General features: G+C 52.9%; 1 protein-coding gene across 3 annotated transcripts in view; it reads left to right on the forward strand.

Annotated features, from left to right (window-relative positions):
* The window catches only part of DUSP22 (dual specificity phosphatase 22), a 47,680-nt gene continuing 24,919 nt past the window's right edge, over positions 6 to 22,766 (forward strand). For 2 of the 3 annotated variants that reach the window (XM_018039024.1, XM_018039023.1), the window contains exons 1-3: positions 6 to 469; positions 9,936 to 9,969; positions 14,615 to 14,697. In XM_018039024.1, the coding sequence (XP_017894513.1) occupies positions 449 to 469; positions 9,936 to 9,969; positions 14,615 to 14,697 (138 nt within the window). In that variant the 5' untranslated portion in view covers positions 6 to 448. Of the gene's footprint in view, positions 470 to 5,394; positions 5,441 to 9,935; positions 9,970 to 14,614; positions 14,698 to 22,766 lie in introns of all 3 variants that reach the window. The other variant, XM_018039025.1, reaches the window with a different exon arrangement.

The following is a 22,766-nucleotide window of genomic DNA, read 5'->3' on the forward strand; positions in this document are numbered from 1 at the left end:
GGCGCGCGTGCGCCCTGGCCCGGCCTCCGCGGAGCCCCCGGCCCCCGGCCCCAGGCCCGGCCGCCGAGGCGCCGTCCTTCCGGAGGGCTCCGACCCAGGAGCCTTGTCCCCGTCCCCGCCCACCACCGTCCCCGGGACGCAACTCCCTTTGCCCTGGCCCAGCCTCCAGGAGTCGTGTCCACAAGTCCGGGGGCCCGGCGCGACAGGCGCCCAGCTCACTGGGGGGCGGTGGGGGGACGTCGCGAACCCCTTCCCCCAGGGGCGCTGGCGCCTCTGCCTGGCGGCCGGGGAGTCCGGGGGCGGAGGGCAGGCAGCAGCGCAGCGGTCGGACCGGCCGGGCGGCCGCGAGCCCAGCCCGCGGTGCGCGGGAGCGCGCTCCTCCCCGCCCGCCGCACATGCCCGGACTGCGCCTGCCGCCGCGCCCCGGGCGCCAGACCGCGCGGCCGCCATGGGGAATGGGATGAACAAGGTAACGGGCCCCGCGCCTCCCGGGGCCGCCACCCCGGCCTCCCTGCGCGCGGCTTTCGCTGCGAGGGGCGCCCTGCGCGCCCGGGCCCAGAGGGCGGGGGCCGCGTGCCAGCGCCGCGAGGCCGGGCCGCGCTTCCGGGCGGGCGGCGCTCGACCTGCGCGCCGGGCCGAGCGGGGAGGGCTGTGGTTTCTGCCTGCTTCCCCCCCGCCCCTCTCCCTCCGCTGCACCCCCAACTCAGCTCCTGAAGCATCGCCGCCCACGCCGTTGCCAAACAGGAGGGGATAAGCGTCTCCTCTTCCGTAATGCCTTCTTCCCAGGTTTTTTACCGTCTGCGGATAACTTTTTACCGACAGAAAAGTTGACAGAGGCCTAAATCCTGGGGTGCCTGTAGCTGCCCCGGTGCGGGGCACAGATTCGAAGCTGCCTTACCGCGGTCGTGCGGCTGCTCCCCGCCTCTGCTCGGCCGGCCCTCCAGCCCTCCCTGCCCAGACCCCTCCCGGTGCCTCTCGTGCGGGGGGGGGGGGCCGGACCCCAGCGGCCTGGGGCAAACACGGCGACTGCCGGCTTAAGAAAAGAACACAGAACTTTTTTAAAAAAAGCCCTCATCGAAAGCTGTCTGTTCTCGGGTGTTTGAAGCGGGCCTGGACCAAAGGGTGGACTCTGTGCTCTTCTCCTCCCCGCGGACCCCACTCACCCAGGGTCCTGCCGGGGGCGTCCACGGCCGACTCGTGGGCCCCGGGTTCCTTCGGTGTCCGCGGCCGAGGCAGGCAGGGAAGGTGCCGCAGGGAGCACCCTGTGTACCTGCCTAACTGCTTACCTGCCACGTTCACCGTGTCATTGAGACTCAGTTTACAAAAGGGCTAGGCCCGCATACTGGAGGATTTTGTTAACCAGGGTCATACCTTGCCAGGGCTTTTGGGGGGGAAGGCGGGTGACAGTAATCAAGTTTGGAAAGAGACTGTTTCTTTCTTGGATAAATACTTGCATTATGTCTCCATTAGCACTGGAAGCCATCGGCACCGTGAATTTTTTTTTTTTTTTTTTTTTTTAGTGAAAGCAGAACCTCGAAGGGTCCTCTGCGAGGCTGTGGGGTCTGTTTGCTTTCCCATTAGTTGTGATTACGCCTCAGGTTTATTTTGGTGTTTTTCCTAGTTTTCTCCACTTGAGGTGTTCTCTCCCCACCTTTTTCAGCATTTAATTTGTAGTATTTTTCTATTAAAACTGAAAGAACATACTTAGGGATACAGATCATTGCCTAAGTGTTCAAAATTATTTTCAGGTTTTTAGCCAAAGCTGTCTTTTTCATACATGATTGTTACCTTTCAAAGAAAGCAGTATGTTTCTTATTAATGTTATTAACATAATCATCTTGTATTGTAAGTAGAACCAGTATCTCCAAGGTAGAGAAGGGGAAACGTGGGTGAAGATTTAGAAACGCCTTTACATCAGTGAGTTTTTATTGTGTGCTCACTGTTAGCCAGGTGCTAGTTGTGGGGGCAGAGGGAGGGTGCCGTGGTGAATGACACAGACAGGTCTTTCATGAAACCTTCAGTAGAGACCAGCAGTTGCCCAACAGAAATATAATGTGAGCTATGTGTGTAATTTAGAATTTTCCAATAGCTACATTAAAAAAGTAAAAATAGTTAAATGATATATTTTATTTAACTGAAATATATTGTGAATATTGTCATTTCAACATTTAACTAATAGATAAAATCACTGTTTTGTGTATATATTTTTTGTACTAAGTCTTCAAGTCTGGTGTATATTTGATGCTTAAATGACATCTCATTTGGGATCAGCCGCGTCCTAAGTGCTCAGAGTCACTGTGGGTAATGGCTGCTGTATTGCATGAGAGCCTGTGTGTGTGTGCATGTGCACGTGTGTGTGATTTGAGAGAGAGAACAAACACATGGTCCGGAGGAGTGGAGGCCCCAGAAGATAGAGAGTCAGAAATAGATGTGATGAGCACAGCCTGGAAGCAGTGTTCAGTGCAGGCCAAGGGTCATGTGGAGTAAAGATGTTTAAGCTGAGATCTGAAGAACTGCTCAAAGCTGCAAGATTGTTCAGTGGCAAAGTAGGCTGCTGGAAGCCAGAAGTTAAAAGCCTTAACTAGAACGTGTTCGTGTATTATTGTGTAACTTGGAACTAGGCTTCGTTTCCTCTGTAAGAAAAGGAGTGGTTGGTCTGCAGACCCAGTGGAGGTGGTGTAAGGCGCTAGCCGTAGAGATGCCTTTCTGAGAACATTCAGAGCCTAGAAACACAAGCCCTTGGAACTGAAAACTTGATTTGCAAAGTGTGTGTGGGTCCTGAGGTGCCTGGCACAAGATTTATTTCCCATTTCACAAAAATCGGTCATCCTTGGCCAAGGAGAGCTTATGAGCCAAACAGTGCAGATTCTGTTCTCACTGTTTGGAACACAGCAGGTTTTATTTCTGACCCGTGTCCCTGTGGAGGGGCTTCTCATCGGCGCGTGCCAGTCTGCTGTGTGGCAGAACTTGTGCCCATGCCAGCTAGGTGCACGTGGCATTCTGCGCAGCTCGAGGAGGGCAGGGGAAGAGGCGTTTGCATTCTGTGCAGTTAAAGATGATGAGCAGACAGAGAAAAGAGTGCAGCAGTTGTTGACTTTTTTTTGAGTCTCATATTATGTGCCTGCAGCCCTAGGATGTCAGTAGGCCTTATCTGACTGTGCAGATTGGGAAATGGTCACTCAGATTAAGTGGCATGACTAAGGTCCTAAAGCTAGGAAGTGGCGGAACGGGTTTTGAACTCAGCTGCCACTGATTTTGATGATAGTAGAAGTCTTTACTTTAAACTAGAATGCCAGTTTAATCCAAGTGATTTCTAAAGACGCTGGAAAATAACCTGAAAAGAGCTCCCCAGAGTCCCAAATTAGTTGTAAAATAGGAAAAAGCCATCTCCTGTCTTCCTTCATGTTTGATATGGATAAAGAGGAGATGGGAAGGCTAGGCAACCAAGACTGGCCAAGGTGTGTGCCAAGGCCTGCTTTGAACTTCACCACGTAGGGTAACTCATCGAACCCCCAGACCGCCATTCCATCCCTAGCCATTTACAGGTGCCCAGGCCAGAGTCACCCACTGGGTGAGTGGCAGAGCCTGGACTCAAGGCCCGGTAGCCTGGCTCTTTTCTTCATACCGACTGCCTAGCTGTGCTGCTAAAGGCCAGTCTGGCAAGTGCCTCAAGTAGGATCAGGTTAAACTCAACAGGCTGCTGCAAGCAAATGTGTTTCTGTGGAGTCTTTGAAAATTCCTAGTTGAGTCCAAGCTCTCTCCAGGATCTGACCACAACATCTTTTGGGGTAAAGAAAAGTCCTCATTCTCATCTTATTAGTCTTAAGTACAATGATAACTGATTAAGAACAACAATCAGACCTCTCTGGCTAAGCATCATACTAGAGAAGCATGCACGCTTTTATCTTGTCAGCCAGAACCGATGACCTAACAGTGGTCTGGAGCATTGCCCTCCTGGGGAAGCTTGTGAGCACCAGGTTTGGCTCAGTTCATCAGTCCTGTTCAGGGACCTCTTTCCTCCTCAGTGCCCTGTCTTCCCTGAAAGCAGCCTACCTGGTAGAAGTGATGCCACCCTAGCCTTTCATGGGAGACTTGCTCTTGGCAGTGGGAGGTCGAGCCTTCCCTGAGTGCATTGCCTTGCTATGAGAAGTACACTGTTGTGAAAGAAGGGGGCACAGCTGTCAGAAAGCCTGATGTGGGGTGTCCACCACCCTGCCGTTCCGTGGGTGTGTTCTTGAAGGAGTCACTCAGTGTTCCTAAGCAGCAGTTTCTTTATTGCCCTCGATTAGTAGGGATGGTGGTTTGCTTAGCTAGTCTCCTTATTTGTTTTAAAATGAGTACAATGTTGCCTCCCCCAATTACTACCCAGATTCTTGGAGAAACAGATGAGAATGTACAAGAAGACAGTTTCTGCAAACTGCGAAGTACAGATTACTGTTGTTGTTTAGTCGCTAAGTCATGTCCTGCTCTCTGTGACCCCAGGACTGTAGCCCACCAGGTTCCTCTGTCCGTGGGATTTCCCAGGCAAGAATACTGGCATGGGTTGCCATTTCCTGGAGCAGTCATCTCAAATGAGATCTGAGTGACAAGCAGCCATCAGGTAGACGACGGGGCACCAACGCCCTCATCAGAGGGAAAGGACTTGCTCCCTTAGAGCCTAGGACACCCTCACATGGCACGCACAGACCTTCCTCGATCTGTCCTCACTTCTCGCCATGGGGTGATGACTTCACTCCCACTGTGTGCTCAATTCTGGCTTGAGTCCCAACTCGGTGATGTCACTGATCAGCCACTTCGCCCTCCATGAGCCAGGAGGAGCCTGAGCCTGCTGGAACATTGTTTCATTTAATTTTCTCTTTCTTTGTCCTTAGGGATTACCAGCAGCAATTATATTGGGGAGATCTACTGGTCAAATATTTAGAGTTTTAAGTTTGAGTTGAGGCTGACTGATGTAGACATTTAAAATTTATGGGCTTTTTATTCTCCTTGAAAACAAAAATGTGGCTTCTCTCCCTGTCAGTGCCCAGTTCTCCAGCTTTCCTGGATCGTGTTTTGTAGCTCTGTATGGAAGAAACTACAGAAGTTGGGATTGAGCAGTTGGCTCAGATGGTAAAGAATCTGCCTGCAATGCAGGAGACCTGGGTTTGATCCATGGGTTGGGAAGATCCCCTGGAGGAGGGCATGGCAACCGACTCCAATGTTCTTGCCTGGAGAACCCCATGGACAGAGGAGCCCGGCAGGCTAAGTCCGTGGGGTCGCAAAGAGCCAGACACAACTGAGCAACTTAGCATGCAATTTGCTTTCTATTTCCAGCGCTTGAAACTGTAATTTACTCTCCCAGTCTGGAAAATGGAGTTGAAAGTTTACTCACTCAACTCTGTCCTCTCTTTACAGTCAAAATATTTGAGTGCATATAAATGAGCAGCTCGCATGGTTTCAGGTGAGTTGCCTCCCTGATATTGGTGAGGGCAGACCTCTGTCCTTGCCGGCGCTCTGCCCTGGGCGCTGATCTCCTTCAACCGTCCCACGCCCCCAGCCGGCGCAGCTGGCACAGTGTTGTCAGCCTCGACCTTCCCAGAGCAGAGAGGGGCAAAGCGGGATGTCTCAGGCCTCACCCACAGTGGTTTTCTGTCTCTCTCTTCTTTGCCTGGCCCCTCCCACCTGGCTCATGTTGCTCATCCATTCACTGAAGAGACATTTCCCTAAGTAGTGATCGGCTGATCATGGAGCAGCCACTCAGGGTTAGAGAAAACGTATTCACAGATACGACGCAGACAGCATACAGGGTCATAGTCATTTACCCCAACATTTGAGGGTTTCAAAAATATACAGTTGACAGTGTTTGAAGATGGAGATGTTTGCCATGAGACCTAGATGCTGGAGCTGGGGAGCCTGACTTGTGTCTCTGCCTCATCACCTCGGGGTGTGGGGCGGAGGCTAAAGGCGTCAAAACCTCCATCCCTGAAGGACAGCCCTTGTTGAGGTATCTAATTTCCCAGAGCTATTTGGAGCCCTGGGAAGAGTTTAATCTGGAGTCACACGGTCAACTTGGCACCTTGAAGGCAGGTTCAGGAACCCTTTGGGGGACAAAGCCAAAGGTAGGGGGATCTCTAAGAAGCTATGTCAGTAGATCAGATGGGAGCTGGACAAAGGCCTGCACCACGGTTTCCAGAGGAGCAGACTGGTTGGGATTCCAGGGAGGTGTGGAAGCCGGTGCTGACCGAGGTGGGAGGGACGCCCAGAGGAGGGCGGACTCTCCCGCTCGTCCCTGCGGTGCCGGTGGGGCTGCTCTCCCAGCTGGGTGGGGCTTTGCTGCCCTGTGACTTGCTTGAAGATTTGTGCAGTTTATTTACATTTGTGCATTTTTCTGGGTTGAAAGGCCTACCAGATGCCTAGTTGTAAGCAACAGAATCCAAATGAGTCTGCTTGAGGTGAAACAGGGCAGAAGGCCGGGAGGGCTGGAGAACCAGATTCAGGCAACTCTGCCAGGAGCAGATCCTAGGACTGGTCTGGGGAGAGCATCTCTGCAGCTGCCCCAAGGTGCTGCCGCTGCTGCCACTACCAGCGGGCTCTGTGGGTTCTGCCAGCCCTGCACCCCCACTACCAGGCAGGGTGCTGGTGGGTGCTGCGCTGTCTCTGCTCCAGCCCGGAGCAGCCACGGAGGCCTGCTGCCACTGAAGCAGAGAGCCAGTGGGGTGAAGGCTGGTGCTGCCTACCAGGCTCCAAAGTGGGGTCTTCCAAGTCTCGGAAACCAGTACACAGCTGTCGGTTGCAGGGTTTGTAACTCTCAAGCAGACCTATGGGATGAAGGGCCCCAAGCAGTGAGGGTCTCTGCCTTCTCTAGAGAGAATGCTGGGAGCAGAGCAGGCGACTTTCCAGGGTGGAGCTGCTCGGGGAGCCTGGGCTGTCTGGCTTGGTGGGGACTGAAGAGAAGTGGGGTCCTTCAGGGGCAGGAGGCCACGGTGAAGGTTTCCGTTTGGCCTCCGTTTTCTTTGGAAAGGGTTTGCCATCGAACATTTTGATCTAGAAGAGGACCCAACAAGAATGTGACTTTCAAAGGTTGATTTGATGAAATAGATAAGTTCAGTGGCTACTTCTGCAGCCTATGAGGTTCCAGACTGGGGTCCTTGGCCGCATAGCCAAGGGCCAAGGGCTGCGATGGGGCTGGGGGTAGTGGAGTGCAGGGTGCTGAGGATCGAGAGGAGAGCTCCATGGGGTTCGTTCAGCACCCGTAGAGTCGTGGTTCGAGGGTAGCAGAGCCCAGAGGTGAGATATCACACACCCCTGTTTCTTCTGTTTAAAGGTAATACGAAACGTATTTGCTTTTGTTTAGTAGATAAGATAGTAGAAGTACAAAGAAGAGAAGGAAAAATGGGTCATAAAATCTTTTCCCCAATTAGGCCCCTTGAATTTCTGAAGAAACTAATTGGAGTAGTGTGTGTGCACTATATGGAAACGTGTCCTTCCTGGCCTCCAGACCCCAGCACCCCATCGGGGTGAGCACCAAGGAAGGCATTCCTCCATACTCATTTTGATGTTTCTGAGATACAGTAAATACAAATACTTCCTTCTAACCGCCCTGCACACCCAGCATCTCGGTGGCATTTGACCTAGAGCCCTGGACACCTGCAGGGCTGCCCGTCTCTGCACCCTCCATGTCACCTCCTCCACGCCCGCTCCCAGGAGAGACCCACCTCTCGCAGGGCTGGCCATCTCCACCGTTCCGCTGCCCATCCTCCTCTCTCCCAGCCCACTCCTCTGGGACATCAGGGCCCCACAAAGGTCCTTGGGGACCCTAGAGGGGCCACGGTGCCCCCTCCTCCCTGGGCGAGGGGCTCAACAAGGAAAGTGGGACGTTGGCAGGCCAAGCCTGTCTTGGTCAGACTGCGTCCCCAGTGCCCAGAGGGTGTCCATGTGTGGCTGGAGCTCAGTAAACCGTCCGTCCACGGGAGCCCATTCAGCTGCTCTGGGGAGGCAGACCTGCTCTGCGACTATGGTGTGATCTGTTGTAACTGGCAGCTGTTCATGGTCAGTGTTATGAAAGAAAAATAATTTCAGCACATTACAAATGACAATGAAGATTTTATTTAAGACATTACAAGTGAAAGGTGGGGTTCTGCCCCCAGTACAACAGGGGCAGGTGAGTGGATGGAAGATCACTGACGGAACTTGGTTAGATGCCAAGGGTGGAGGAAGAGGAGCTTGGCTGATACTAAGAGCGGGTGGATGCTTGACAGCAGGATTCTTTGCTAAGTGTGGCCAAGGACCAGGCCTGCAGAGGAGACTCAGAGGAGCCTGAGCAACGCTTGGTCCGGGAGGCTGTCTTTGTCCCCATCAGTGAAAAGAACTGTGCTGGTTTTGCCCTCGAATGTCTCATAAAGACAGGACACGCCCTGGGGGATGGGAGATGGTAATGACAAAGCCCCGCACAGGCAAGAGCTGCCAGGGAATGCAGTTTGAGCCGTCTCCTGGATGAGCATGCACTGTTCTTCCATTTTAGAACAGGAATTGTGAACTGTCTGTTCCACCCTTGCTCCCAGGAGAATCCCGCAGACTGTTTCAGGAGAGACCTGCTGAGCGCTTTATCTCCTTGGCAGTGGATGCCGGGGTTTCCTCTGAGACACAGCTCTGTATTTCCTGGTTCCAGGGAGAATCCTGCCTGCCTCAGTCTGTGACTTCAGGCGGCAGCAGACGCCCTGAGTCCCCTGGGGTGCTTTCCAAGCCAGTTTTGGCTCCCAGTGTGTTGAGTCAGCCAGACTGACCACAGGGCCCAGTGCCCACGTCCCTTCTGGGTCTTGCCTCTTGTCTGGAGTGATTATTAACAGAACCTCTTTTCACTCTCATGAGTGTCCCGTCTTGGCCAATTAGTCCCGCGGTTCCCAGCACAGATGCTGAGCCTGTGTCCTAGTAGGTCCCCGCTGTCACTTTTTGGCAGCAGCTGGATGTCAGGAAGGTGCTCGAAAGAATCCACACAGCTGATGAACGTTACTGCCCCTGCTCTCAGCTTTCTTACCAGGAGCGGAGGGAGGAGGGAGTGCGAAGCCGGGTGACTGATGGGGGTGTCGCCAGGGCACGGGGCTTGCGGTGGAGTGTCACCACGGCTAGTATGCTGTGTGCACTTGGAAATCACATCGGCGGTGTAGCTTCCCGGGAGGTGTCTGTATTTGAATTTCAGAGTTTCCATACAGAGTATTGCAGGGCAGAGTTGGCTTTGTATTCTGCAAAGTGGAGGGTACCTGTGACCTGCAGTCACCCATTCTCACCTCAGATCTGCTGAATCTCTGTGTCGAGCCTAGGGCTTTCCAGAAATCTGATTCTGGCTTGAGAACCTTAGAACAAGTAGACGTTTTGGAGTAAATGTGTGTTCTTCTTAACTTGCACGTTTAGACAGCGCACTCATTTAGCAACTCTCTACTGAATGGTCGTCATGGGCTAAGCCCTGGGCTGGGCGCTGGGTCTGCAGCCCAGCAGAGGGGACTGCCCTCCACCTGGTGAGGCCCACAACAGCATCACGTGAAGGGAGCACAGAGGATGGGGGCGCTGAAGCAGGAGCCCCCCAGACATGTGGGTGGGGCTCAAGTCAGGCCTCCGCAGGTTGTGAGTTGGAGCTGAGGCCCAAAGGATGGGGAGCAGGAGGGGAGGGACAGCAGGTGCGAGTCCTCAGACGGCGGCGGCCTGGTGCTGGAGCCGGAGCAGAGGGGCTGGGGAACAGGAGGCAGGACGGGAGGAGAGGCCATGGAGACTCTGGTTTGGGGCTGGACTCAGAATGTGGTGAACACTGTGAGGCCTGGAGACAAGGAGACCTTTGGGTCTGTCTGAGAAGCTGCTGGGAGGTAGGTGTGGTGGGCACAGGCCTCGGGAGGGCCCAGCCTCTGTGTCGAATGCCATCAGCCTGAAACCTGTAACACTCCTGTCTGGTCTGTGTCTCCCCATAGATCCTGCCTGGCCTGTATATTGGCAACTTCAAAGGTGAGTTCTCGCTGCATTATTGTGGTAGAACATGCAAGAAACTACTAAATAAGCCGTTGCAACCTTTTTTAAGCGGCAGCTCAGCGGCAGTAAGTACATCCTCACTACTGTGCAGCCGTCACCCGTCCCCAGCCGCTTTCGCTTCCAGCCGAGTCTCTGTCCTCACTAGACACTACTTCCTGGCCTGCATGCCAGCCCTTGGAAACCACCCTCCCGCTGCTTGTCTCTGAGTCTGACTGCTCCGGGGCCTCGCGTGAGCCGGCTCGTGTGGTCCTCCTGTGACGGGCTTACTTCACGGAGCTTGACGCCGCTCTCCCGTTGCAGTAGCTTGCGTCATGATTTCCTTCCTTGTTAAGACTGAAAAGCAGTGTGCGGATGAGCCACACTGTGTCTGCCCTTCACCTGTGGATAGACACGGGTGTCTTTTGCCAATGGTGAGCTTGCTGTTTTAAAGCTCAGCTTTAGGCTCTCATGCGTGACGGAGTCGAGGTGTGGACTCAGTGTGTGCAGTCTGGTCTGGACAGGACCACCACCGGTAGCCTTATCCTTGTACCCCAGCATCTTGGCCCATGGCTCAGAGAGTGGTGTAGAGAGCCCTGCAGGGTCCACCTTGACCTCTGACCTTCATTGAACTGTACAACATGTTGGAGTTTTAGTATCAAAAGAGGAGCTAAAAGGCACATTTAGCAGTATTATAACTTGTTTATCATCTTTATTACTTTTATTTTTTAGTTAGTAATACATTTTCAGAGACCTATTTTTTTAGTCACCTGGGGAAAATAACTGGCAGTTTCATCTCTAGCCGATTATTCTTATCACACATTTCTCTGCAACTTCTTTGATATTTACTGATATGCTATTAGCTATTGACTTTTCATTTTTAGCTTATTTGTCTCAAAATGCTCTGTAGTTGCAAAGGTGAGTAGAAAGGCACAGAGCAAAGTGTGCGGGGAGGGGCGGGGGAGGGGCGGGCCCCACCGCCTGTGAGTGGGGGGAGGGCGGGTGTGCTGTCATGGATGGGCCGGACACAGGCAGCAGCCAGCCTGCCGTGCTGGTGGGGAGTCCCTCCTCACCATGCCTCCCTCTCTGGACACACGCACTGGAACACACTCCTGTCTGTTTCCTGGTTGTGTAAATCTGCAAGTTCAGGTTCACATGGACTCTTAGAACAGCCTCTGACATCTCTGCCCTGATATTCACGTCCTCTTCCCCGAGCACACTGGACTGACAGCATCTCATTGCTGCTAGAAGGGTTAGAAATAGTCCTGGAGTTGCTAAATTAGTAAGCTCTTTTGTTCTGAGAAAGCAGCGAGTGCTTTGTGGCAGGTAGGCGAGTTGGGCTGGAATGCATGAACATCTTTTGGTTATTTAATGAGTTGTTATTAATGGTTTCGTGGGGAGAGGGGAATGCCTTTGAGTTTGGAAACAATATGGAATTTAGGATAAATTCTTGGATGTAGAATTGCTGGGTGAATATTTTTACAAATCAAAAACTGTTATTACAGTTTTATTAAACCCAGCCAAATTTAGGACTTCTGCCAGGTGTCTCAGCACACTTGCAGACGGCAGGCCTTGGTCTGAGCAGCAGAGGACTGAGCTCCCCTAAGACTCCCTGCTCACGGAGAGCTTGTGCGCATGTGGTGGGCGGGCTGAAGCCCCCAAGGCCGGCCCAGCTGCACGTGTGCTCCTTTCCGTAGTGCCCGTGGCTGTAGACAGCCGGGGGCATGCCGTCATGGACAGTGCATTTACACGTGTGGACAGACACATGCTCTTGGGAAGAGCTCTCCCAAGGTGTGTGTGTGCGGATGGCGCCACCGCAGAACAGAAAGGCTGGGACTGGACCGGGAGTGCGGGCAGCAGAAGGGGCAGCAGCGCCTCCGGGGCCACTTCTGTGCTCTCAGGGGCCCAGCAGGCAGGGTTCTGATCTGTGGCACCAAGTGTGGTTAGGTTCAAAACAAAGTGATTTTGGCTTCAAACCACCTTTTTTTGTTGTTGTTTACCTTAACCTTAATCTGTGTTACAAGTGTATATTCATGGGGTGATGAAAATAGTCTAGGTTGTGGTGATGGTTAGACAATTCTGAATATACTGAAAACCATTGAATTGTACACTTGAAAAGGGTGAATTATCTCAGTAATACCTTTTTTTCCCACTTTATTTTTTAAATTGAAGGATAATTGCTTTACAGAATTTTGTTGTTTTCGGCCATACATCAGCAAGAATCAGTCATCAGTGTCCCCTCCCTCCTGAACCTCCCTTGCATCTCCCTCTCCCTCGCACCCCTCTAGACTGTCACAGAGCCCCTGTTCGGGTTTCCTGAGTCACACAGCAGATTCCCGTTGGCTATCTGTTTTGCATGAGGTGCGGTAAGTTTCCACCTCACTCTCTCCGTACATCTCTCCCTCCCCACCCCTCATGTCCTTGGCCCCGTTCTCTGTGTCTGTTTATCCACTGCTGTTCTATCTCACTAATACTGTTTTTTAAAAAAAAGGAAAAAAGAACATATATATAAACAATTACTATGGATATAAGTTTGAGCAAACTCAGGGAGATGGCGATGGACAGAGAAGCCTGGTGTGCTGTAGTTCATGGGGTCACAAAGAGTCGGACATGACTTAGCAACTGAACAATAACAAAACAATTATTGATTTTCCAACTTCGTTCCTGGGTGGAGTCAGAATCTGGAAGATCCTGGCCCACAGTGCAGACCCTCCCCAAGACCCTGCCACCCCAGCAGCTCTGAACGCCTCTCCTGCTGGCTGCCTCACCTTGTCTGGGAGCCTAATGCTCCAGCTTGACCGTTTCACTACTTGTCCAAAATATACAGGCTGGTGGGGATTGGAAAATCACATTTGAGTTAAAATGTGGGGGATGCCTGTCTCTGGACCCTAAATAAGTGCAGTTCCTGCCAAGTTCAAAGCTCACCTAGATCACAACTTGGTGTAGTTGGGGGCTGGGTGGCTGGATGAGTCCCCATGTAATGGATTGAGAGGCTGTTTGAGGTGGTTGGAGCAATTAAGAGAGTCAAAATAAAGCCAACATTTTAATATTACTTTTAAAGACTATTTTCCTGACTTTAGAAGTGGTCTGTGCTTATTGAAGAATCTTTTAGAACGGTGCTTCTTTGTTTCCACTGTTACTCACTAAGGCTTACTCGGAATGTGGCCTTGCTATAGACCTTGAACTAAGTTGGAGCCCAGGAATCTGCCTTTTTTAAAAAATCCGGGAGGTTCTTAGGCATGTTGAGCTTTTACCGCCATCTGTTTTGAACACACACACACGCAAACGATAAAGAAGAAACAACATGCATCTCTGTCTCTTCTGATGGCCGCTGCCTCTTCCCTGCAGCAGCCGCCCCCGTGCTTGCTGTCTCTCTGCGTTCACAAGTCGAGCCCATATCGGGCTTGTAGTTTGGCGCCTGCTCCCCTCTCCCCTGTTTCATGCTACATCCTGAGTGCTTTCTCACAGCGCTAACATTCTCCAGAAACAGAATGATCAGACATCCGGTCCTCAGTCATCTCACCCTGTGTCACTTTAGAAGACGTGTCCCAGGGCGTGGGCCTCCTTGTCTCCCGTGGCACCCTGCTCTGTAGATTAGCAGGAGTTCCAGCTTGAGGGGATTCGCGTGGCTTTCTTCTCTGGATAGGTTCATAGGAAGGGAATATAATTTGGTATCTTCTTAGTTTCATATGCAGATAATTTAGTAGCCAGATGACTTATGAATTACTTTGTTTGGACTTTCCAGAAAGTATCCATTTTTAGTTTGGCCTAAGTGGATACAGTTGTTGTAAACCACGTCACGCCTGCATCTAGGCCCGTTCCCTGCTGCTGGACATTTCAGTCGGGTAGTCTCTGGCAGCTTCCTGTATCTTAGACAGAAGATTGTTTTGTATTTAATTTTACCCTAGATTACTAATCATTAAGAGGTAATTAAAAATATTTGAAAAATCTTTCTTTTTCCATGTTTCGTGTGAATAGCTACGGTGAGGGTATGCAACTTAATAAGCATCAGCTACAGCATGACTTAGTGGTTCATTCCCTTTAAACAGCAATAATCATCATTATAATATTTATCAGTCTACATACTTTCCAAGTTCTGTATGACCACTTTGTATCAAAAGACTTGTCAGTCAGAAATAAACCGAGTTATCTTCAGAATGCCTAAAAGCAGTAACTCTAGATTCCCTTTGTTGTTCAGTCGCTACGTTGTATCCAACTTTTGCAACCGCATGGACTGCAGCAGCCAGGCTTCCCTGTCCTTCACTGTCTCCTGGAGTTTGCTCAAACTTATGTCCATTGAGACAGTGACGCCATCCAGTCATCTCGGTTGTCCTCTCCCCCTCCTGCCCTCAATCCTTCCCAGTATCCGAGTCTTTTCCAGTGAGTCGGCTCTTCGTGTTAGGTGACCAAAGTGTTGGAGCTTCAGCTTCAGCATCAGTCCTTCCAGTGAACATTCAGGGTTGATTTCCTTTAGGATTGATTGAGTTGATCTTCTTGCAGTCCAAGGGACTCTCGAGCACCTCAAGCACCACAATTCAATTACCAATTTTTAAGAAAGAAACATGCAAGTAATTTTGTGTTTTTTCCTTAAGGAGTAATTCACTTGTAGAAAATACTAAAATGTCCCCCCTTTCTTCTGTGGCAGATGCCAGAGATGCAGAGCAATTGAGCAAGAACAAGGTGACGCACATCCTGTCTGTGCACGACAGCGCCAGGCCGATGCTGGAGGTGAGGGCGCTGGTCATGCACCTGTCCGTGCGGTGCCCCTGGGCGGGGGAGCTGGCCAGGCAGCGTGTGCTCGGCAGCGACAGCTCCGTGACCTGGCTGCGCTGAGCCTTGCTTGGCCGCGCCTGGGCCTGGGCCTCGGGCTGGGCTGGGCCGGCAGGGGGTGCTTCTTGTTCTCACCACCCTCCTGTCATGTCACTACCTTGACTTTCTCGGCTGAACACCGAAGAACAGGCTGATGCAGTGTTTCCCTCTAGATTTTAAGGACATTTAAAACCTATTTTCATTCCTTTCAAAATTACCTCCTGTTGTAGAATCCCAAAGATTTCGTGCTGCTCGTTTCCTGCTTTCTTTTTCCATTTGCGCTCAACTATCATTTGCGCCTCGGAGGACAGATTGTCCCTAGAGATTTTCTAGTGCTTCTCTCTGCAGACGGTCAGTGAAGAAGCTGTTGTTGTGTTTCAGGTTTTAAAGTAAATAGGATGTGTCTGCCTGTACACTGATTCCAAAAACATCTTCAATTTTACCCTAATGGATGGTTTGAGCTGTTGGCTGGGAGCACAGTCTCTCACTGTTTATTAGCCTTGACAAAGCCCAAGCTACCTCTTTTCAGAAAATAGTGTGAATATGGTTGTGCAATGTGTGTGTGTGTGTGTTTCTATTTCAGGGTGGGGTATTGGAAGGGAGGTGTGGCTCATTCTGGAAGAGCCACATTCGTGTGGCTCATCATTCAAGCAGTTTTCACTAAAATTCATATTATACAAGAGTAGGTAATATATTCTTATTTCAAAGTTATCAGTTTTACCTGGCCATTAGAGCTGCCGGATTTCAGTCAGTGTCCAAAAAGATGAGAACTTGGAGTAATAAGCAGTTCAGCTGGCATCACCGTAAGAGGACCGTGGGAGCCGAACAGGCTCTTGCTGTGGATACGAGCTCGCAGTTCCCTCTGCTGCTTTGACTCACGGTTTTGTTAAGGTGCTATAATTTGTGCTGCAGCATGGTTTTATTGGAAACCACAGCAACAAAGCATCATTGTTTCGGAGGCTGACATCTCCTTTGAAAATAGGTATCCATTTTCCATGTATCAACAATAGTTTGTTAAACACATGGCCAAGCGATGGCCTAGGTGATAAGTTAAATGTAAGCTGGTCGTGACTGACTTCCTCTTCAATCACAAGATGAGGCTTAGGTTTCCTTTATTTTAATAGACTGCATCAACGTCCTGCCTACCCTGACCCTCCAGGCTGCCTCGTGGCGCTGTACCCCGCTGCCCACAGCCGCCATCACTAGGGAACCAGCCAGGAGTCTGTGCTACCGCCACTTCTGCCCACAGAGCTGGCCTTCAAGTCTCGGAGGAAAGAGCCCCACCCTCGCTTGTCCCACCCCCCACTTTACACACAGGAGCAAGGGCTGGAGGGCTGGCGAGGGGAGCCCGTGCGACTGCACCCTGGTGTAAGCGGAACGCTGCTGATGTAAGAGTGTCAGTGCCCTGGGCAGGCTGTGCCCCTTCCCAGCCATGACTGCGTGTCCTCTTTACTCTCTGTGAGAAGCAAGGGGCGCTGTGCCTTTTCCCCACGAGACTGCCTCTTTCATCCGGAGATGTCCTGTTTCAGGCCTCGGGTGCTGGCATTATCTCACCCAGTAAGTACTTTCCTGTGATCCCGTGTTTGCTTCAAGTTAGACCTCTGTTTTATAGCATAACATAGTTTATCACTGTCCTTCTCATTTTATTCGTTTTTAACTTCACGAGTGATTCATGAGTATGTCCCTATTTTAAACATTAAAGCAATAGATTCTCTGATGGCACAAGTGGGAGAAACGGGCACTGCAGTGATGAGGGTGAGCCTGCTCGCCTTCAGGGAGTGGACAGAGGGAGTCTGCCAGGGTCCCGAGAACTCTCGACCTTCCCTGAGCCCTTTACCTGATGCGTAAATGTAGTCGTCTCTCTTAAATTCCAGACTCAGTTCCAGAAGCCCTAGTCTTTCTAGGCTGAGACGAGTCTGGGAAGCTGTCTCCACGTTGTGCTCTTCCTGACCCTTGGAGGAGAGCAGGACCGGGATGGGGTCAAAGGGAAGAGCGTGTGCCGTGCTGAGAGGCAGCCTGGCGAGGGCAGGTGGGACAGGGCACAGGAGATGACAGGGCCGCTACCTCCTTCCCTGTCTGGGGTCTTCAAGGCCCAGAGTGTTTATGGGATGTACCCCAGCTTCCTCTGGGCAGACCCGGGCTGGGGCGGGCCAGATGTAGGGAGGCAGTTACTGTCTAACACTGAGAGGTTTTGGTCCTGACACATCCTAGTGGAAGCTCTAGGTATCTGGAGACTCTGGCTGGGGGAGTGCCAAGTCACACCTCCTGGCGGGGCCCTGCCTCCACGGGACCACCTGCTCATCACCAGGGCCCGGGAGCCCAGCCCGCACAATGGCAGCGTCCTGGCTGCTGTGGTGTAACCGGACCCGGGGCCTAGCACGTCACCTCCAGCAAGTGGCAGAGCTGGGGAGGGGCCATTGCCTTGTAGCTTAATTTCAAATAGGAATTAAGCCCAAACCGTAACTATAACGTTGAAGGAGGAACATCCCTTCCTCTGACTCCACGTTGAGGGCCGGGCAGGGGAGCTGCTTCTGCTGAAAACATTTCCCTTTTTTGTGAGATGTGTCTTCAGCGCCTTCTGGCTGCTCCAGATTTGAGGGGGTGGTGAAAACTGCTGTCACAAAGACAGCGCTGTTTCAAATCAGAAACCCCATGTTGTTTGTAGGTGCTGAGGAAGTAATATTGAGCAATGAAAGGTTTCTCCCTTCCCCTGAGAAAAGAACCAGAGGCCTGTCTTTCTAATGTAAGAATTTCAGAGTTTGTTTCATTTTTCGTGTTGGTATTTAACCAGAGCACCTGCAGGAAGCAACTATTTTCCACTTTTAACAAAAATACTTTTAAAGTATTCTCATTCCTTCACTGGGCTAATGACACAAAGAATTCAATTTTAAAGTGATTTCTATTTTCAGATTAAATAGAAAAAAATAGTTTGCATACGTATATTCACAACAGGGCATGTGTGCATGCCGGATAGGTATTTTGAGCTTGAGTTCAGCTTGGATATTCTTCCCATTTTGAGTTGTGACTTGTATTTTGAACCGTTTATGCATTTGTTTTTGTTTTCAAGATTAGGATGTTTTCATAGGCCAGCATTTATTCCTGGTGATTCTGTTTTATATCTTCTTTAACACAAAAACCATTTTTTCGAGGTGTCCGGGCTCAGAGTTTGACTTTGTTGGCTCTGTTTGCAGCTGCCCACTTCTGCTGGCTCTGATCCTTCCTGCGTCTGTGTGTCTGTACATACAGGTGTGTGTCTCCCAGAGCCGCTGGGTCTGTGTGGACGGTGGTCCTGAGTGCCTGAGGGGCTCCTGGAGGGGCTGGCCCCCTGCCACCTGTCTGTCTGGTGGCCCTTCCGTTTCTCGCCCTCAGAGGCTTTGCTGCCTTCCCAGATGTATACAAGCCCATCCAAGGTGTGCAGGGGCACTTGAAGTTTAAGAAACTTGCTTCTGGGGCCACGTCTCTCTCTCTCCCTCCTCTTGCCCCAGACCCCGACGAGTCCTCCCGTCCCGCAGAGCTGGGCCCAGCTCTCAGTCTGAGAAGGACACTCCAGGACCCACCAGCCTCAGGCCTGCTGCCCTTTCCCTGTAACGTCTGCGGTCGTCAAATGGCGGTCTGACCCCTGTCCTCCTGTGCTGGTCCTAGGCCGCTGCGGGCACTGGGTTTCTCGGTCTCCCCAGCACTCAGCCCAGCTCTCGCTCTGAGAGTGCTTCTGACAGACTCCGTGCCGAGTGCTTTTCAGCTTCACCGCCAGGTGAGAAGCCATGTCTCTGGGGTTCTGTGACTGACTTCAGGGTGTGGAAGAAGAGTGGAGTCTCACCACAGCGCTCTGTGAGGTCAGAGGTCGGGTAGCGCAGGGCTGCCTCCCCGGGCACCCCCACTGTCAGGAAGCCCGGTGTGCAGATGCTTGGCACGCGCAGTTGGTGTGGCCTGCAGTCCAGAAGAGCCTGTTGCTAAGCTCCCGCCACCGGCTGACGCTCCTGTAACTCTGACGGGTCTGTCTCAGTGGTCTTCCGGCTGCCTTGGGTCTGCATCAGAAGCCTGGTCCTACAAGGACAGTGCCGTCTCATATACAGACAGTGGGTGATTAATTAAAAGAAGACTTCCCACAGCAAGGCAGGTGAGGTGGGGGCAGAGTTCTCTGAGACCTCGTCTCAGGCCCCGGGGGCTTGGAGGCAGACCGTGGGAAGCTGAGAGGACTCCCCGGGCTCCAGGCCTGCGTTCCGATTCACAGGGAGAACTGTGCCCCCTTGTCTTCCTCAGAAGCTTCCTAGGCAGAGCCAGCTCTGCCCTCCTCCCAACCTGGTGACCTTGCCAGCTTGGCTCTTAGGACCCCGAGCCCCCTCGGGTCCTTCATGACCTTCACGTCACGGGAACTATTGCCACGAGCCAGAGCCTGTTGGACGCCACACGCCTCGTCCCGGGCACACGGGTGCGGGCAGGAGGCTCCCTGCGGGTCTGCTTGTGAGCCTGCTGGATGCCACACGCCTCGTCCCGGGCACACGGGTGCGGGCAGGAGGCTCCCTGCGGGTCTGCTTGTGATCAGGAAGCTGGAGCTGGCCCTCGCACCCAGCAGAAAGGCCCTGGCCAATGGTGCGCTATAGAAAAGAAATGCTCTGCAGCCATTCAAAAGAGGGGGGCTTATACGTATGCAGAGGACACAGGTAACTGCTAAGCAGAAGAAGCAAGCTGTGGAATAATACCCACACTATGCTCCCATTTATGCACATCACACATTAATAACGCACTGCTGTATGTACAAATACGGGGCTTCCCAGGCGGTGCTAGTGGCTAAGAACCCGCCTGCCAACGCAGGAGACTTGGGTTTGATCCCTGGGTCGGGAAGACCCCCTAGAGAAAGGCATGGAAACCCTCTGCAGTATTCTTGCCTGGAGAATCCCATGGACAGAGGAACCTGGCGGGCTGCAGTCCCTAGGGTTGCAAAGAGTTGGACACGACTGAAGTGACCTAGCACGCATACACGGCCATATATGTGTGTAAAGGCACAGATAAGAGTTTGCAGGGACCGTGTCATACTCCTAGGATTGACAGAGGGGAGTCAGTTAAGAGAAGAGGGTGGGAACACAGAGTGTCACTTTTTTCTTGCTTATTTTCCTCAGTGGGAGGGTCTTCATAGTATCTCTTTGGATGGAGGGATCACGAAAGGAGATGAGCAGGTGGCCACCTCTCAGAGTCTGGACCAGTGAGAGGCAGGCTGCACTTGGATGTCTAGGCGTGGCTGGAACGGGCTCTGTGTTTGGCAGCAGTGTCCCCCATGGATTCACATGTACGTGTGTGACCTCAGATGTGCTGCGTGCTCGCCGTCTGTGGCCAGTGCCCACAGAGTGCCTCTTTCAGACGTCCCGATCTTCGGGGGGACAGCCCGTGGCACACCTTCTGACTACGTCCATCTTATTTTCAGCATCAGTTGTGTTTCCCTTCGACTGCTTCAGCTGAGTGAGTTGATGCCCTTTTGGAGCTCACGGATCCCCTGGTGACTCAGGTTGGACCCTGGTCAGGAAGTCCTGTTCGGAGTGGCTGGCGTGGATGAGTTCGGTCACTCACTGGCATTGCCACCCGCCGCACTCTCGTCACTGCTGCTGAGGTTCAGGGCCTTGAAAGCTGCTCGCTGTCGGGCCTGGGGCAGCTCTCAGCTTGACAGCGTCGCCATCTCTCCACTGAGTCCTTGAGTGTCAGTATCACGACCTGCACCGAAGGCTTGCAGGTTTCATGTGTTGAGGTAAATTTGTTTGAAGCCAACCCCAGACTTAAATAGAAATGACTCAAATAGAAATGATTATGGTAGGTATCGAAAACTGTCTAGTAATCTCTCTTTCTTAAATCCAGCTGTGTCTGAGTTCCGTGTGTGGGGGCAGTCAAGTGCAAAGAAGGTGGCCCCCCACCACGCCGGTCCCTGGCTGCTGGCCTTCTGTGTCAAGTGGAGGTCTAGAGCTGGAATTCCAGCTTGGGTGGGCCAGAGGGGCAGAAGGCATCAGGGGTTGGTTGGCTCTAGAGAGGAGAGAGGCCTTCTCGTCTCTGGGTGAGTGCGCTGTGCTAACTGCCTGGCCCCCTGCAGCCCCTGCCCTTCAGCTGTGAGTGGTCTCTTGACTTCGCACACTTACCAGTCAGCCTCTCCATGCAAGTGAAGACTTGCACAGCACTCTCCTTCCTAGCCTTTCCTCTCAAGGCCCAGTTTTATGAGCGTCTCCTGTTGCGCCCCCTGCGCGCTCAGACCTGAGATTTGTGCCAAATCTCTGAGATTTGTGCCTCCTCGTGCGGGGGTGGGGGGTGCGCCTGGGCCAGACCCCTCCCAGTCCTCTGGGGGGTATGACGGGTAGGATCTGCCGGGACTTGTAAACCAAGGGCTCAGGAGAGGTGAGGACCGTGCCCTCTGCCTGCTGCTCCAGCTGGAACGGCAGCTGGGATGCGCTGTGACAGGACGGCCTGCAAGAGCCGGAGCAGGTGGCCGGGGCGCCAGCCGGTCTGTTCGTGAAGAGCCTCATCCCGTGGGCTGGAGGTTGGGAAGCCTTTGTGAAGAGGGGTGATGGGGCAGCCTGGCAGGACTGGTGTGTCCGGCTCAGGGGGAGGTGTGTCTCGAGTGGAACCAGCCCTTCCTGAATGGTCAGGAAGGGGGAAATGAGCCCTGGGGCCGTAGGACACGTGTGGATGGCGGCTGGGTGCCGAGTGGCTAGGGTGGTCAGCACGGTGGGACTAGGGTGGTGCCATCTTCAGTTCTCTTTTTGGCTAAATTGGGCGTTATTCCTCGCTTTGAGCAAATGCTGGTTAAGTGCATACCTCGTAGCAGGGATTGGGTATAAAACACAGTGAGAAGTAAGGTGCGGCCCAGCACCAGGAGACGGGCTTGGAGACCCTAAAACCATGCAGGCTCGTGCCTTCACTGCAGAGCTGAGGGGCTGGGGCCACCTCCCTACCGGGCCCTGCGGGCCTCGCCACGGGCCAGCACCATGGAGCGACCCTGGAGGATGAGGGGGCCAGCTGGGGAGGGGCAGGACCTGGGGTCCGGGCAGCACCTGTGGGGGGCCCGGGTGTGCAGCCATAGGCAGGCTCTAGGACGCCAGAGGGCTCGGCTGAGCAGGTCTGCAGGGAGCCAGGCTGGAGGGGGCACAGGGATGATCAGGGGAAGTTTCATTTGTCAAGCTGAGGAGTCTGAGCTTCATCTTGTGTGAAGCAGTCAGCAAAGGTTCACCAACAAAGTCAGGTGACACACTCAACGCTCCCTTCCCAGGAGGTGGGAGTCCGTAGAGCTGAAGGACTGTCGGCGACAAGGCGGAGGGCGCGCTGCCCTCACACCTGAGGCTGATGGAGCGCACGCTCTTGTCTTAGGAGGGCCACAGCCCGAGGGGACTCCCTGTCGTGGGGACTTACCTTCGTGGGGCCTCAGTCTCAGTGCAGCAGACTGGAGGGAGCCCGCGTGTTGTGGCGGCCGGTGGTGGGCCCGTGGGCGTTGGGGGTGTCACAGGCTCCTTGGGAGAAGGGCTTTCAACTCTATAGTCAGAAGTGTGAATGAGCAGTTAAAGGTGGTTAGTTGGTTAAGACCCAAAGCAGAGTTAAACGGCTCTATGGGGGCCGTTGTTGTTTTTAGCCACAGGAAAAATACTGATTTAAATGTAGCCTGGTTTACTGAAGACTGGTTTAAGCAAATCTGCTACCTGCAGGTGCTCCTCTAACTCATTCTTAGGTAGCTGCTGGCCCTGGGCCCTGCGTCTGCCCGGCCTGCAAGGGAAGCAGGCCCACCTGGCCCGAAGCTTGTGGGCAGCAGCGGCCCCAGACGGTAGGCTGGCCTCGCTGTGGCCGAGGTCCTGCCGTCCCCTCTCTTGCTCTGACTCCTGGGATGGTTCGGAGCCTGCTTGTGCCCCGAGGCAGAGGCTGGTGTCGGGCCCCAGGTCTGGATGGAGAGACTGTTCCTCTCCCTTCAGTTGTCACCACAAGGAGCACAGATGTCGTTTCAACATTCGTAACTGGGCAGGGTG

Source organism: Capra hircus, chromosome 23 (assembly GCF_001704415.2).
Source record: "Capra hircus breed San Clemente chromosome 23, ASM170441v1, whole genome shotgun sequence".
Classification (NCBI taxonomy): domain Eukaryota; kingdom Metazoa; phylum Chordata; class Mammalia; order Artiodactyla; family Bovidae; genus Capra; species Capra hircus.